We start from the raw sequence: 12,169 nt of genomic DNA, 5'->3' as shown, positions 1-12,169 counted from the left end.
TGAAATTAGGGCCTGGATTTGTATGGTGTTGTGATCTCAGGATGCTTGGAAACAGGGTTGTTCACTCAAAAGCCTGACTTCAGGTTTTGCTTCTTTATCTTCCATGAAGATAACGTGGCACAGCGTGAGGTTGAGGCAAACTCCTTCCTGCTCAAGCATCATCAGTTCTCATTCCAAAGGAAATTTGGAGTGTGTGTCCAAGCAGATTCTTGTGGGGTGGTTGCTGCTGTGTATTTTTTGTTTTGCTTTTTTAATCCCTTGGTTTTCGTTGAGCTGAGAACTTCTGCAGCGCCTAGTAATGCACTGAGACATTATTTTTCCAAGTGATGCAAGCCTTCAGGTTTCAAGAAAATATATCCAGGATCTTGAGTTGATCCAGAGTTGCCATTCTTGAGTAATCACAAAGAAGGATTTGAATCTTCATATTGTGCTTGCAAAGCTTGCCCCTATTTCCAGTCCCAGTGCTTAAAAGAAGGGTGCCTGCTAGCTCCTGGGCTGCCTGGCAGTTTACCTTCCCACTCCTCCTCTTTGAAGGTTTCTTCTCCCCTGTTCTTAGAGGCTTCTACCTGGGTAACTTTTGCAAAACACCACTTAATGGCAGAGGCTTTTTGGCTCCCCTCTGATCTGTGCAGCACTATTATGGAGGCAGTCTTATAATCAATGTAATTGAAGATCAGAGTTAATGAGGACCTCTGTGCCTGCAAAATCCCCCAAGCGATGCTGGGCCTCAGATGTTAGATAAGGAAATGATTGGGCTGAACTGAAAATCTATTTGGCTAATTAGATGATGCATATTCCCAGATGCTGGTGGGGAAAAATACACTTCACAAAATAAAGAAACGTAAGATTTTGTAAGAAAAGGTTTTTTTGGCAGGAATTTACTTTAACTCTCAGGGGGGAGAGCGAAGGGAAGTTTTTCTGGTAGAAGTTGTATTGGGTCAGTTCACTTGCCTTGAGCTGGGAGACATGAAGCAGAAACAGCCCTATGGACTGCTGCCCTCTCCCATCCTGGTCCTGGGATCTGGCTGACTGCTAGATATCATCTGCATGAGCTGGGAAAGTGATGCTCCAATCCTATGGATCAGAATAATTGCATTTTGTCTGCATTCCTGCAGAGATGCAGGAATCAAAACCAGCAACTTGTGGCACTCATGGGATAGGGGAGAGTCTTGCAGGGGTTGTCCATTCTCTGGGCATTTTCATATGCGTGCAGCAGGCACAAAAGAGTGCAGATTGACTGATCTGTCAGAGAGGGGAGGAGAGCCTGCAACTGCAGTTCTCTGCCTTTGCAGGGAAGGTTTCTTTCCTTAGTACTGAAGCAACAAGAACAAACTGGCTGTGCTGTGGAGAGCAGTGGGTCGGTAATCGGAAGTTCTGCTGCTTGGGAATCATGTATAGATTCCTCTGTACCTTAATTAGAATCACAGAATCATAGAATGGCTTGGGTTGGAAGGGTCCTCAAGGATCATGAAGTTCCAACCCTGCTGCCACATGCAGGGCCACCAACCTCCACATTTAATACCAGCCCAGGTTGCCCAGGACCCCATCCAACCTGGCCTTGAACACCTCCAGGGATGAACGGGGCATCCACAGCCTCTCTGGTCAGCTGTGCCAGCACCTCACCACTCTCATATTAAAGAACTTCCTTCTGATATCCAACCTAAATGGTCCCTCCTTCAACTTAAAACCATTTCCCCTTGTTCTGCTATTATCTATTATACCCTTTCAAAGAGTTGACTCCCCTGTAGTCCCTGTAGACCTCCCCTGGAAGGCTGCAGTTTAAGATAACCCTTTTCCTTCTTGCGACATGCTACCTTTTGGCATAAAATGCTTTTCATTTTCTTTTTATACTTGCCTTACACACTTTTTTCCACTCTCAGGCAGCAGCTTCGTTGTGAGCGAGGGGAGCTACCTGGACATCTCCGACTGGCTGAACCCAGCCAAGCTGTCCCTTTATTATCAGATCAATGCCACGTCTCCCTGGGTGAGAGATCTCTGTGGCCAGAGGACCACCGATGCCTGTGAACAGCTGTGTGACCAAGAGACAGGTAAGGGAGGCCTGGGGAGAGTAGAAACCTTGTAGAGGCTGGAGGTGTGTGGGAGGTTTGTCTCTGGCTATGTCAATACCTGCATGGCTCACCCATGCCTGGCATCAGGGCAGAGGGCTGAGTAACAGCAGGGTACGTATTGGTGACCTCCATTAGCAAGCATTAAGCAGCTGAGTGCCAGGATGGGGAGTAGAAATCAAGCAGTAGAGTAGAAAGTGACAGGTGGACCTGTCTCTTCTTTTCCCTTCAGTGCTTCTGCCCAGTGTGACCTAGTGCTGATCTCTTCTCCACCTCTCTTGAGCTTTTTGCTGTGTGCTCTGCTTGCACGTGGATCTGCAACCTGCTGTGCTGTGGCTCAGCTGTGTGTGAGGCCAAGGAGAGAAGAAGTGCCACCTTCCTTCTGGCCCCATTCTCCTGTTTAATACATGGGGAGCAGCTGTAGTGAGCTGGGAACCCAGAAAACAGCAAAATTGCAGCAAGGAAACAATGGGGGTCTGCATGAGTGGGACACATGAGTGTGTGACTCCAGCAAATACTAAACTAAGTTCCTTAAATCCATTTTGCTTATCAAGACAGTATTCTCTTTTCATACGCCTGGTCCTGAGGTCTTGTCTGTGTGAAGGTACTGACAGGTGTAGGCACAGCAGAATAGTCACTCTGAGTTCCCCATGCTGAGTAGCTTTGGGCATCACCTGCAGCCTAGGAGGGCTGAGGTAGCAGCCCCTGGCAGATGGAGGTGATGTGAGAGCATGTGCTTCAGCACGGCATGATCACTTCAGGCATCAGCAACTCTCAGCCACCTCTGAGATGAGGAAAGACGAGTTCAGTTCTACCCAGGGGAGGAAGAAGAAAAAGCTCCTGGCTCCAGCAGAAAACATGAGGAGGGTGAATGGAGGCAGCCCCGATGCTCTGCTTGCCAGTCTTGTGCTGGCCTTGGCACTGATGCAGGCCCTGTGTGGTGTTGGCTGTTCTTCCACAGCAGCCCAGATGCTGCTCCCTTTGCATCCCCAGCTCTCTGTAGCAGCTTGTCCCTCTTGCTGGATGCTCCATGCCCGAGCAGGACATGTCAGATCTCATTTGCAGGGAAGGGAATGATGCTCTTTAGCTCAGCTCCAGCACAGTGCTGAATCCCAACCTCATCAGCTGCTTTACAGTTCCCATTCCTGCTTCCCATCTGACCAAAACCCAGCAGCATTGAGTCTACCTGATACTGGTTGAAGTATGGTGTGTCCTGGATGTGCCTGGGGGAAGGAAACAGGTTCAAGGGGCTGTGACCTGGTCAGAGTGGGAGAAGCAAGGTGGAAAATCTGTGATGAATTCAGGCAGGCTATGATCCCAATGCTGGGCACATCGGGCAGTGTCTGTGTGTCTGTCTGTGCCTTCAGCTCTGTGATGGAGGTGAGGGCAGAACAGCCATGCTCTGAACCATCAGGCTCCTTACCTCAAATCTGTACACCAGCTTTTTTCTTCTCCCTTCAACCTGGGAATTTGCACATGGATAAAGCAAAACCTTTCTCCTGTCTATGCCAGTTTTATTGCAGGGGTAGGGCAGGACTGGCTGGTGGGGCTGTGGATTTGAAGTACGAGTTTCCAGACTTTACCAAGAGCTGAACAATTAACTACCTACTGACATTGAGTCCTTTGGAAGTACCTATGGGACTCCCACCCCGGGAGATAGCCCCCAACATCGCTTCCAATCCTTGCTGTTGATGAGCCTTCAGCTGGTGAGAAGTTTCCATGCCAGGCTGGGAGCAGATCGTAATTCCATGATGCACTGCATGTATTTTTAGATTTATATTTATTAATGTCATTCTATTTTTAAGGGTGATTTATTTTTATCACCACGAGAGAGAGAGGCCTGTGGTTTTACAAGGGGACATAAATCCTTTCTAGATTTCAACCTTTCCAGGTCAGGGATTTTATCATCGCTGTGAGCATCTAGAGGAATGGGTGCGGGGGATTTCCCTGCCCTCCATCCTCTCTGGATGGGGGAAGAGGGGTGCTGGGCCAGGGTTTGTCCTGTCTAGGGCATGAATGCCCTGAAGGTTTCCTTTATAAGGAGCAGCAGGGCAACCCCTGAGGTGCTTCAGTGTGTTTACAGCCACTCTGCCTTTGGTCCCCCTTGGCGGCCGCTCTCTCCTTCATTGAATGCCTTGTCCCAAAGCTTTCTCCCTCCAAGCTGAATGCAGACCTCCTCCACCTCTATGAGAGGTCTCATCCTCAGCAGCATTGCCAGGCAGTGCTGGCACAGGTTTGGACAGAAGTCACCATGTTGCACATGCGGTCTGGTGACGCTCAGCCTCTTACTCCTCCCTGGGCTGAAGACCTCTTTAGGGTTGGAGTTTTGTGGAATATCTGTCCGTGCAATGCGCTGATTCGTAAGCAAAGCCACAAGTGCTGCTTCAGGATGAATAATAATCCACGCTGAAAACCATGGCTCGGAAACGCTAGGAAACGCCAAAACACATCTTGCTTGCCTGACCTTAATTTGCTTTCCCTTGTGTCATCACAGTGTGACTCATTCTTTAATTAAATGATTGCTGCCCCTGACAAATTTCAAGCCCTCTCTGCAAAGTACCAGCTCATCAGAGCTTTTCAGGGAGAGCACCAACATCTGCACAGGAGCAGAATATCATCTGTGGCCTCGAGTGAGCTGGGTGTCTCTCCTGACTCTATCCTCAGCCTCACAGTGTGGATAATGCACTCCAGAGCTGCGCCTCGGTTGGGTTTTCCAATGGACGTAGCATTCATGCCGTGCTCTGAGATGCTTTTTCCTACAATCAAGGAGTGCTTTTTCATTCACCTCCCTTACCGGTGCCAGTAACATTTATGAGGGCATCCTTTTTTTGGTGGCATATGCAAATCCTGATTTGTGAGCACAATTACCTGCTTTGTATGCACAAAACTGATTCACTTGCACATTCTGTGGGCATCACTTAAGAGACCTGCTGGAGAATTGGTCCCTTAGGGCCAAACGCTGGAAAAAACAGCCTCTGATTCTGTGCTGTCAGGCTTGCCAGAGCAGTGGCATAAATGAGATGGATCGCTACCTTGATTAGCAGGTGCAAGTGCGTTGATTTTTTTCCCCATCCATAAATCAGGCACTTACCCGTTAAAGCTGTCTTCTATGCATTCACAATTGATTGCACCCACAAAACAATAGGCACATGCTTGTAAGAACCCAATTAGGTGTGGTAGCAAAAGGTCTTTTTCTAGAAATTGGCAGGGGGAAAAGAAAAAGAGGTTTCCATCATCTTCCAAATGGGTGAGTTTGTCACTGTGGCCGCAGATGGCTCTGCTGGCCTGGTAGGACTCGTGGGTGGGAAACAGATGGAAGTCGGTGTTAAATGCACCCTTTCCTTAAAGGGGGTTGCAGAGCAGGACATGTAAATCAGCAGATGACCAACCTTGGTGAGGGGTTACTTGTGTTTATGAAAACAGCCATTTTCGTCAATAGTTCAATTTAATATCATGTGGCTTTTGTGCACATCAAGTAATATTTGTTTGTTCTCATGAACTTGTGCTGTTTTCGCTGTTGGAAGATCCCAGTGTCTTTATTGACTTTGACTTTCATCAGATGAGGTTCTGTCTCTCTAAGGTATGTAGTTTAATAACTTGGTCAGAACTCACACGATGTGCAATTGCTTTTCGTGCGGCGGCGCAGCTTGCCTTGCGCACCAAGCAGGGCAGGAGGCAGTTAACTCCCAAGCTAACTGCTTGGGGCTGTGGTGTTAGACATAAACAGCAATCAAAATGCATGCCCGCGAGGGGGCTGAGTTAAGGTTATCTGTGCTGTCTTGGCACTCTCATTTTCTGCCATTAGAGTGTTTAATCCTGCAGCTGCTAATGTTCCTGTAATGGCATTTCTGAGCCTGTCTAGAGGCTGCGGAGAGGAGGGGAGCGCTGTGGCTGGAGGTGCTCCTGGGCACATTTTGCCTGCTTGGCCCATCCTACCAGCCCTGCTGGCTGACTTTGGTGGTGTCAGCGCAGAAGTTGGGCACTGCAGAGCACCCTTGGGTGCTGCCTGCTCAGGACCTTGCAGCAGCCACGCACGTGTGCCCATGGGGAGCTTCCTCAGCAGTGCAGCTTAGGAGCTTAGCAAATGATAATGAGAATAATATCTGTGTCGAGCGTAAACCCAGAGACAATCCTCACAAGTTAGGTTTGCTCTCAAGTGCTTTGATGCATCTGGGCAAGGAGAGTGACTTGCAGTGGGGGAGAGGAGCGTGTCTGTACTGTTGATTCCAGATTTTCCCTCTGCATTCACAGAGGAGCAGAGCTGTCTGCCTCTGCTCCCAGCCACTTCGAGCTGTCCCTCATGCCTGTATCAGACTGATGCTGCCCATGTGCTGCAGTGGAGGATCTCTGGGGGTCTGCTGGTCATCCTGCCTCGTGGTGGCTGTGTTCCTTTAGAGAGGAATTAAATAATCAAAGAGAAAGAAAGTTTGTCCTGATAGGAAAGAGCTTTCCTTTCTTGTTCCTTGAGAGCTGAACAGCTTTTAGTGAAACTGAATTTCTCATCAGGATTAAGCGGAGAGAGTTTGGAAAATGCCATCCCCAAAGGCCAGGAGCTGCAGATAATGAGGGTGGAAGAGAAACTTGTCAGAGCTGGGAGCTGCTGAGGAGTCATGGCCTCAGCTGGGCCGGTCCTGGCTGCAGCAGCCACTTTCTGAGGACCCCTCACTTGTCCACTGAATTTAGGAATTTAATGATCCATTAAGGCCATTTTTGTCCTTTCTGTGTTGAATTTTCTCAGATTCTCTTCCTCTGACATCCCACAGGGTTGCAGCAACCCATTTAAAGAAGGGTTTTGTAGAGATGCCTTTTGAGCATCCCTCTCATCCGCACCTGTATCAATCAGAAACTCTGTGCCAACCCTTGTGCACATGTGCACTGTGCCTGTCCCTGGCCTGCTCATCCCCTCCATCGTGGCTGCTAGCCAGGGACAGGAGCAATGTGTGCAGTATTGGGGTGGTGGCAGGGACTGAAGGGCTAAGCTTTGCCCTGGAGTGAGTCCTGCAGCCTCCTGCCTGCACCCAGGGTGCAAGTTGTGGTTCTGGGAGAGGTGCCCAAAGGGCCAGAGCTGGTGCTGGGGTCCCCAGGGCAGAGGCACAGTCCCTGGCTCCATGAGTAAAAGTGCTGCTGCCTGCAGAGAGCAGCTTCTTCGGGAGCACAGGGACTCTGGGAGCCTCTGCTGTGTGCCAACTGGAGGATTAGAGGAATCCCACAGCATTATCACAGTAGATCACCTCGCCCTAACGAGGATAACAGGATTACCAACACGCTGGCGCAGGAACGCTTGGCTGCATGGCACTCATGCAGCCTGGCTGTGCTGCTCTGTGGATAAGCAAGGAGATGGCTGGGGGATGTTTCTGCTTCAGGATGAGCAGAAATGTGGTGTGATGAGTGAAATAGGAGAAACCTTTTAGCTTCCTGTGTAGATGTGTAGAAAAGGGCTGAAGTCCTCATGGCGCTGGTCTGGATGCAGCTGGAAGGTGCTGTAGGCCCTTGCACCAAGCTCCTGTATGCTTTCCCTCTGCCCTAGGAGCACAGTGGGGGTTCAGACAGGCTCCTCTCCTTTGGGCACGAACGAGCCGTGGGACAGCCCTGAACTAAAAGCTGGTGGTGCAGAAGAGTGGGGCTGCAGAGTGCTCCCGTACTGCATGGTGTGCCATATGGAGCCCTGTGCTTGGAAACAGGCAGAGGAAGCTCCCACCTGTGTGAAGCCACCAGGCAGATGTGTGCTCGGTTTGCCCACCTCCTCCATGCTCTGGGTCCTGCTCCTCTTCCCAGTTGCAGCAGCAGTGCTGGATTGTGGCAGGGCTCTGTGTGCCACTCGGTGCTGCTTTGATCTCTGTGCTTGCTCATCTCCTCGCCAGCCCTGCGGACATGAAAGCACAGCAGGAGGAGGCTGTGAGACGTGTCTGGGGGCTCTGGATGCACCCTGCAGCTTCTGCAGCCCTGGAGACTCTGTGCTCCCTGCCGTCAGCCATGGCTGGGCAGTCTGATCTGGCCTGATTCGTGGGTTCTGAATTTGAAAGAAGACAAATGGCTTCAGCATCAGTGTTTGCACCATGTGCACAGCACGGGTCGGTGTCTGCAGAAATGGGCTGCTTGTCGCAGCATTTTGGAGATCCCAGTTCATTTGTCCTCCCTCAGCAGAGGCAAAAGGTTTTGTAGCCCTGAACAAGAGCATTATTGTTTGGGCTTTTGGTGGTGGCAGCTTGTAGCAGCATGTTGAAATCTGCTCTTAAGGAAATACACTTGCTCAAAGGAGGAATTAGGGGCCCAGGACCCCCACCACGGTCGCACTGAGCTCATGCTGATTCACCCCACAGGCCACGGCAGCAGCTGGTTCAGCATCACAACCAGCAGGGCTGAGGACAGAAGAAATTCCAGGATATTTTGGGCGGCTGAAGGAGGAGGGTGCTGGTAATCTGGCCAGGGTTGGAAGGGACCTCAGGGATAACGAATCTCCAACCCCCCTGCCAGAAGCAGGGCCACCGACCTCCCCATTTAATGCCAGCCCAGGCTGCCCAGGGCCCCATCCAACCTGGCCTTGAACACCTCCAGGGACGGGGCATCCACAGCCTCTCTGGTCAGCTGTTCCAGCAGCTCACCACTCTCTCTCAGCCCTGCACAACATCCCTGCTGCGTGGCGCTCCCGCTTCCCGACACAAACCTCCCTATAAACCTCCCAGTAAAGCCTCCAGCACTGGCTGTAGCTGTTGAAGCTCTAGGATTGAAGTCAATAAAATCAATATTTCCGCAGGTTGATGGAGTTCCTCCTTCCGACATCGAGCTGCCTCAACTGTAAACAAACTGGCGGACAAAATAAACACATCGTGTTGCGGGAAAGGGGTTAACGGCCCTGGCACCTGCAGCCATCAATAAGCAAGGCAGAGATCAGGCTGTTGGATGCCAACCTCTATGGGTGTTTCCTTTTCCCCTTATTTGCTCTAATTTCTGTGGCAGGCTCAGAAAGTGAGCCGGTGCCCCAAGACTCCCAGCTGTGCTTTGCAAGCACTCTGAGATGTCTCTCATTTGCAGATCGTATATTTGTTATGTAATAAGCGCCGGGAATTAATGATCCACGTCGTGGCTGGGGGAACTTGTGTACTAAGCACCCAAGGAAAGAAATAACTTTTCTTTCTTTTTTAACTCACTGATGGAGCCATTAGGACGTGCAGTTCTTGTCATGAGACCGCCCTGGGCCAGGCAGGCTGCGGCATGGTGAGCTCACACCGTCTCCTTCCCAGCTCCATCCCTTTGGAGAAGTAATGCTCCTGCCTCTCCCATTATGAATCATGAGGTTAGCAGCTTTTGACACATCATAAATCAGTGCTTGGAAGTTGCTAGGACAAATCCCAGGACATTTAATCTTTAATATTAGACGCGTTTAAAGCAGTGAATATTTCATGAAGGTGCTGTTGTATTTTAGCACATCATTAGCTGTCTCTTTCTTTCCCCCTCCCTTCTCTTTCCCTACCTCTCCTTTTCTAGACATCTCTTACAATCTCGTGGGCTGCACCCCCGTTTCGTTCCCTCCTGACAATAAAGCTCTTTACTGTAATCCCTGCAAGACACACTAAGCTCAGCTGGGGACTGAGGTGCACACAGTCTCTGCCCACCTGCAGCCTTGCTGATGCTGGGGGCTCTCGTTCCCTGCCTCCCCCCTCTTTGTGGTCCCCCTGGCTCTGCCCCAAAGCTTAAAGCCCAGCAATGAGGAACAGCACAAAGTGAGGCAGAGGGAGTGGGAGAAGTAATCGACAGATGCTTGTAAGAAAATTCCACGTGCAAATCCAATTCATCTTTTGATTTTGCTGTTTCTTGCTCTGGGTTATATATTCATACTGAAAACAAGATTGATCTGGGCCAACCTCAGGTCTGTGCTCCTGCTGTCAGCAGGGTGTAACAGGAGGTGGGAGCCCCTTGGAATGGCAGAGGCTGGAGGCCAGGAGGGGAGGGAGTTTGATTCTTCTGCACTGAGTGAGCTGGGGGGTTTCAGAGGGGACTACAACTATGGGGTGGATGTCTGCAGTCCTGGAGAGATGCTGGTGTTATGCTGAGCTTCTTTGGAGGCCATCAGGCCGGGCTTGGCTGGGCCTGGGGAGCTGAAGGGGTGCACATGGGTTGGGATCAGGCATCTTGATTCATTGCATCACATCTCCAGCTCCAGTAACACATCACATAACCTTGTCAGAGAAGTCATAGAGTCATAGAATATCCTGAGCTGGAAGGGACCCATAAAGATCACCGAGCCCAGCTCCTGGCTCCAGACAACTCCATCCCAAACCCTAGGTCTGAGAGCAGTGTCCCAATGCTCCCCGATTGGCAGCTTGGGGTTATGCCCACTCTCAGAGCTGTGCCATGCTCACCGCTCTCTGATGCAGAACCTTTTCCTAACTTTTTCCCAGCTGACACAGCTCTGCACCGTTTTCACTGGAGCAGCCAATGTGGTGCTTTCTGCACAGGGAGGTTTTACATGTCCCTGGTCTCTTGCAGGGGAGTGCAGCTGTCATGAAGGCTATGCCCCGGACCCCATGCATCGCCACCTGTGTGTGCGCACTGACTGGGGACACAGCGAAGGGTGAGTGGAAGCTGCCTGTGCACAGCAAGCTGGCTTCATGCTGGGCTCAGCTCCTTTCCTCGTGACTTTCATCATTATCACCAGAGATCCGGCACCCGGCGGTGCTGCTGTCCTTGCTGGGGATGTGACGCAGCTTCTCTCTCCCTCTTGGTCTCCCAGGCCGTGGCCCTACACCACACTTGAGAGAGGATACGACTTGGTCACAGGAGAGCAAGCTCCGGAGAAGATACTCAGGTGGGTTGGGTAGCATTTGGCTTGTCTGTATTTGAGTTGGAGGTCCACCATTCACTGTGGATTCTTTATTCCTATATGATGTGTTTGTCCCCATTTCAGGTCCACGTATAGTCTGGGACAAGGCCTGTGGCTGCCTGTCAGTAAGAGCTTCGTGGTGCCCCCCGTGGAGCTCTCTATCAATCCTCTTGCCAGCTGCAAGACAGATGTTCTGGTGACGGAAGATCCGGCAGATGTCAGGTAGGAAGCAGATTTCTCATTTTACTCATGCTTGAGTGGCTAGGCTGGTCTTTAAATTGCTACTGAGGATTCAGTAATTTATATAATAAGTTTGATCAATTTTCTTCCAATAAGAGATCTGATGTGGTTATTTTCCAGGTGATTTTTGGTTGTTATGGGTCTAGGCCAGGTATGTCATGTAACTGAAGCCTGACAGTCCCATCAGGTGAACTGGTCAGACCTATGACAAGGCTGTTTTCAAGTGGCTTTAATCTAATGTTTGTTTGCATAGCTTTAGTTAGTGCATTTATAGGTACAGAGGATGTCATCATCTTTCTGAGATGCTGATGTATATCACATCTACTACACCACTGATTTTCTGTTTCGGGCCTCCTGAGAGGCCATGGTCAGAGCCTGGTGAAAGATTGTGTTGTTTGTTCAATTACTACGCAATTAGAGGGGTTATTTTTCTCCCTTGAGTTCAGCAGATGCCCAGATTTTTCTCTGGCTCTCCCATTCTCACTAGCTTGTGCTTTAGCCAGACTTCCTTTGACATCTCATTCAGCAGGGCTGAAGGTGGGCAAAGTTTGGGGCTTGGAAAGAGAGTCAAGGCAAAACAGTTGTCTTCTGTGCCCCAGCTGGAAGGTGGTGTTGTTATTGCTCACCTCTGCTTGGTTTGCAGAGGTTTAGCTGTTTGATTTGTAAGGTATCGGTGTGTATTTCCTCTCCTTGCTTAAATCTAGATTAAGTGTGTGATCTCAGAGTGCCAGGGATTCCCTAGGAGTCCTCCCTGCCTTCCTGCTTATTGCCTTCTCCTATTCAATGAAGACAATTTCTTGATGTGCTAATTCTTGTCTGTGCTGTGTGTCGTATTCCTGGGAATCCCTGTCTCCCCAACCCATATTCTTTCATTTTCTAAGAGCAATGGGATATTGGATTTCCACTTTTCTGTTCCATCACTGTGAGTCTTGGCAGGGCTCCTGGTGGAGGAGTGCTGGGGCAGGAGGGCAGTTTCTGGCCCAAAGGCTGTTGTCTGCTCCCCTCCAAAATGAAACCGCAAATGAGAATTCCTAATATAAAT

The 12,169-nt window shown here is 50.1% G+C and overlaps 1 protein-coding gene across 1 annotated transcript in view; it reads left to right on the top strand.

Annotated features, from left to right (window-relative positions):
- ASTN2 (astrotactin 2) overlaps positions 1–12,169 on the top strand; it is a 257,225-nt gene that overhangs the window by 94,560 nt on the left and 150,496 nt on the right. The window contains exons 7-10 of the mRNA XM_042830923.1: positions 1,881–2,048; positions 10,554–10,638; positions 10,798–10,872; positions 10,972–11,109. Of these exons, the coding sequence (XP_042686857.1) occupies positions 1,881–2,048; positions 10,554–10,638; positions 10,798–10,872; positions 10,972–11,109 (466 nt within the window). The remainder of the gene's footprint in view (positions 1–1,880; positions 2,049–10,553; positions 10,639–10,797; positions 10,873–10,971; positions 11,110–12,169) is intronic.

This window comes from Centrocercus urophasianus, unplaced genomic scaffold (genome assembly GCF_019232065.1).
Source record: "Centrocercus urophasianus isolate 14NV4802_14NV808 unplaced genomic scaffold, USGS_Curo_1.0 seq_34, whole genome shotgun sequence".
In the NCBI taxonomy this organism is placed as follows: domain Eukaryota; kingdom Metazoa; phylum Chordata; class Aves; order Galliformes; family Phasianidae; genus Centrocercus; species Centrocercus urophasianus.
This window is presented reverse-complemented; position numbering and strand designations above follow the sequence as displayed.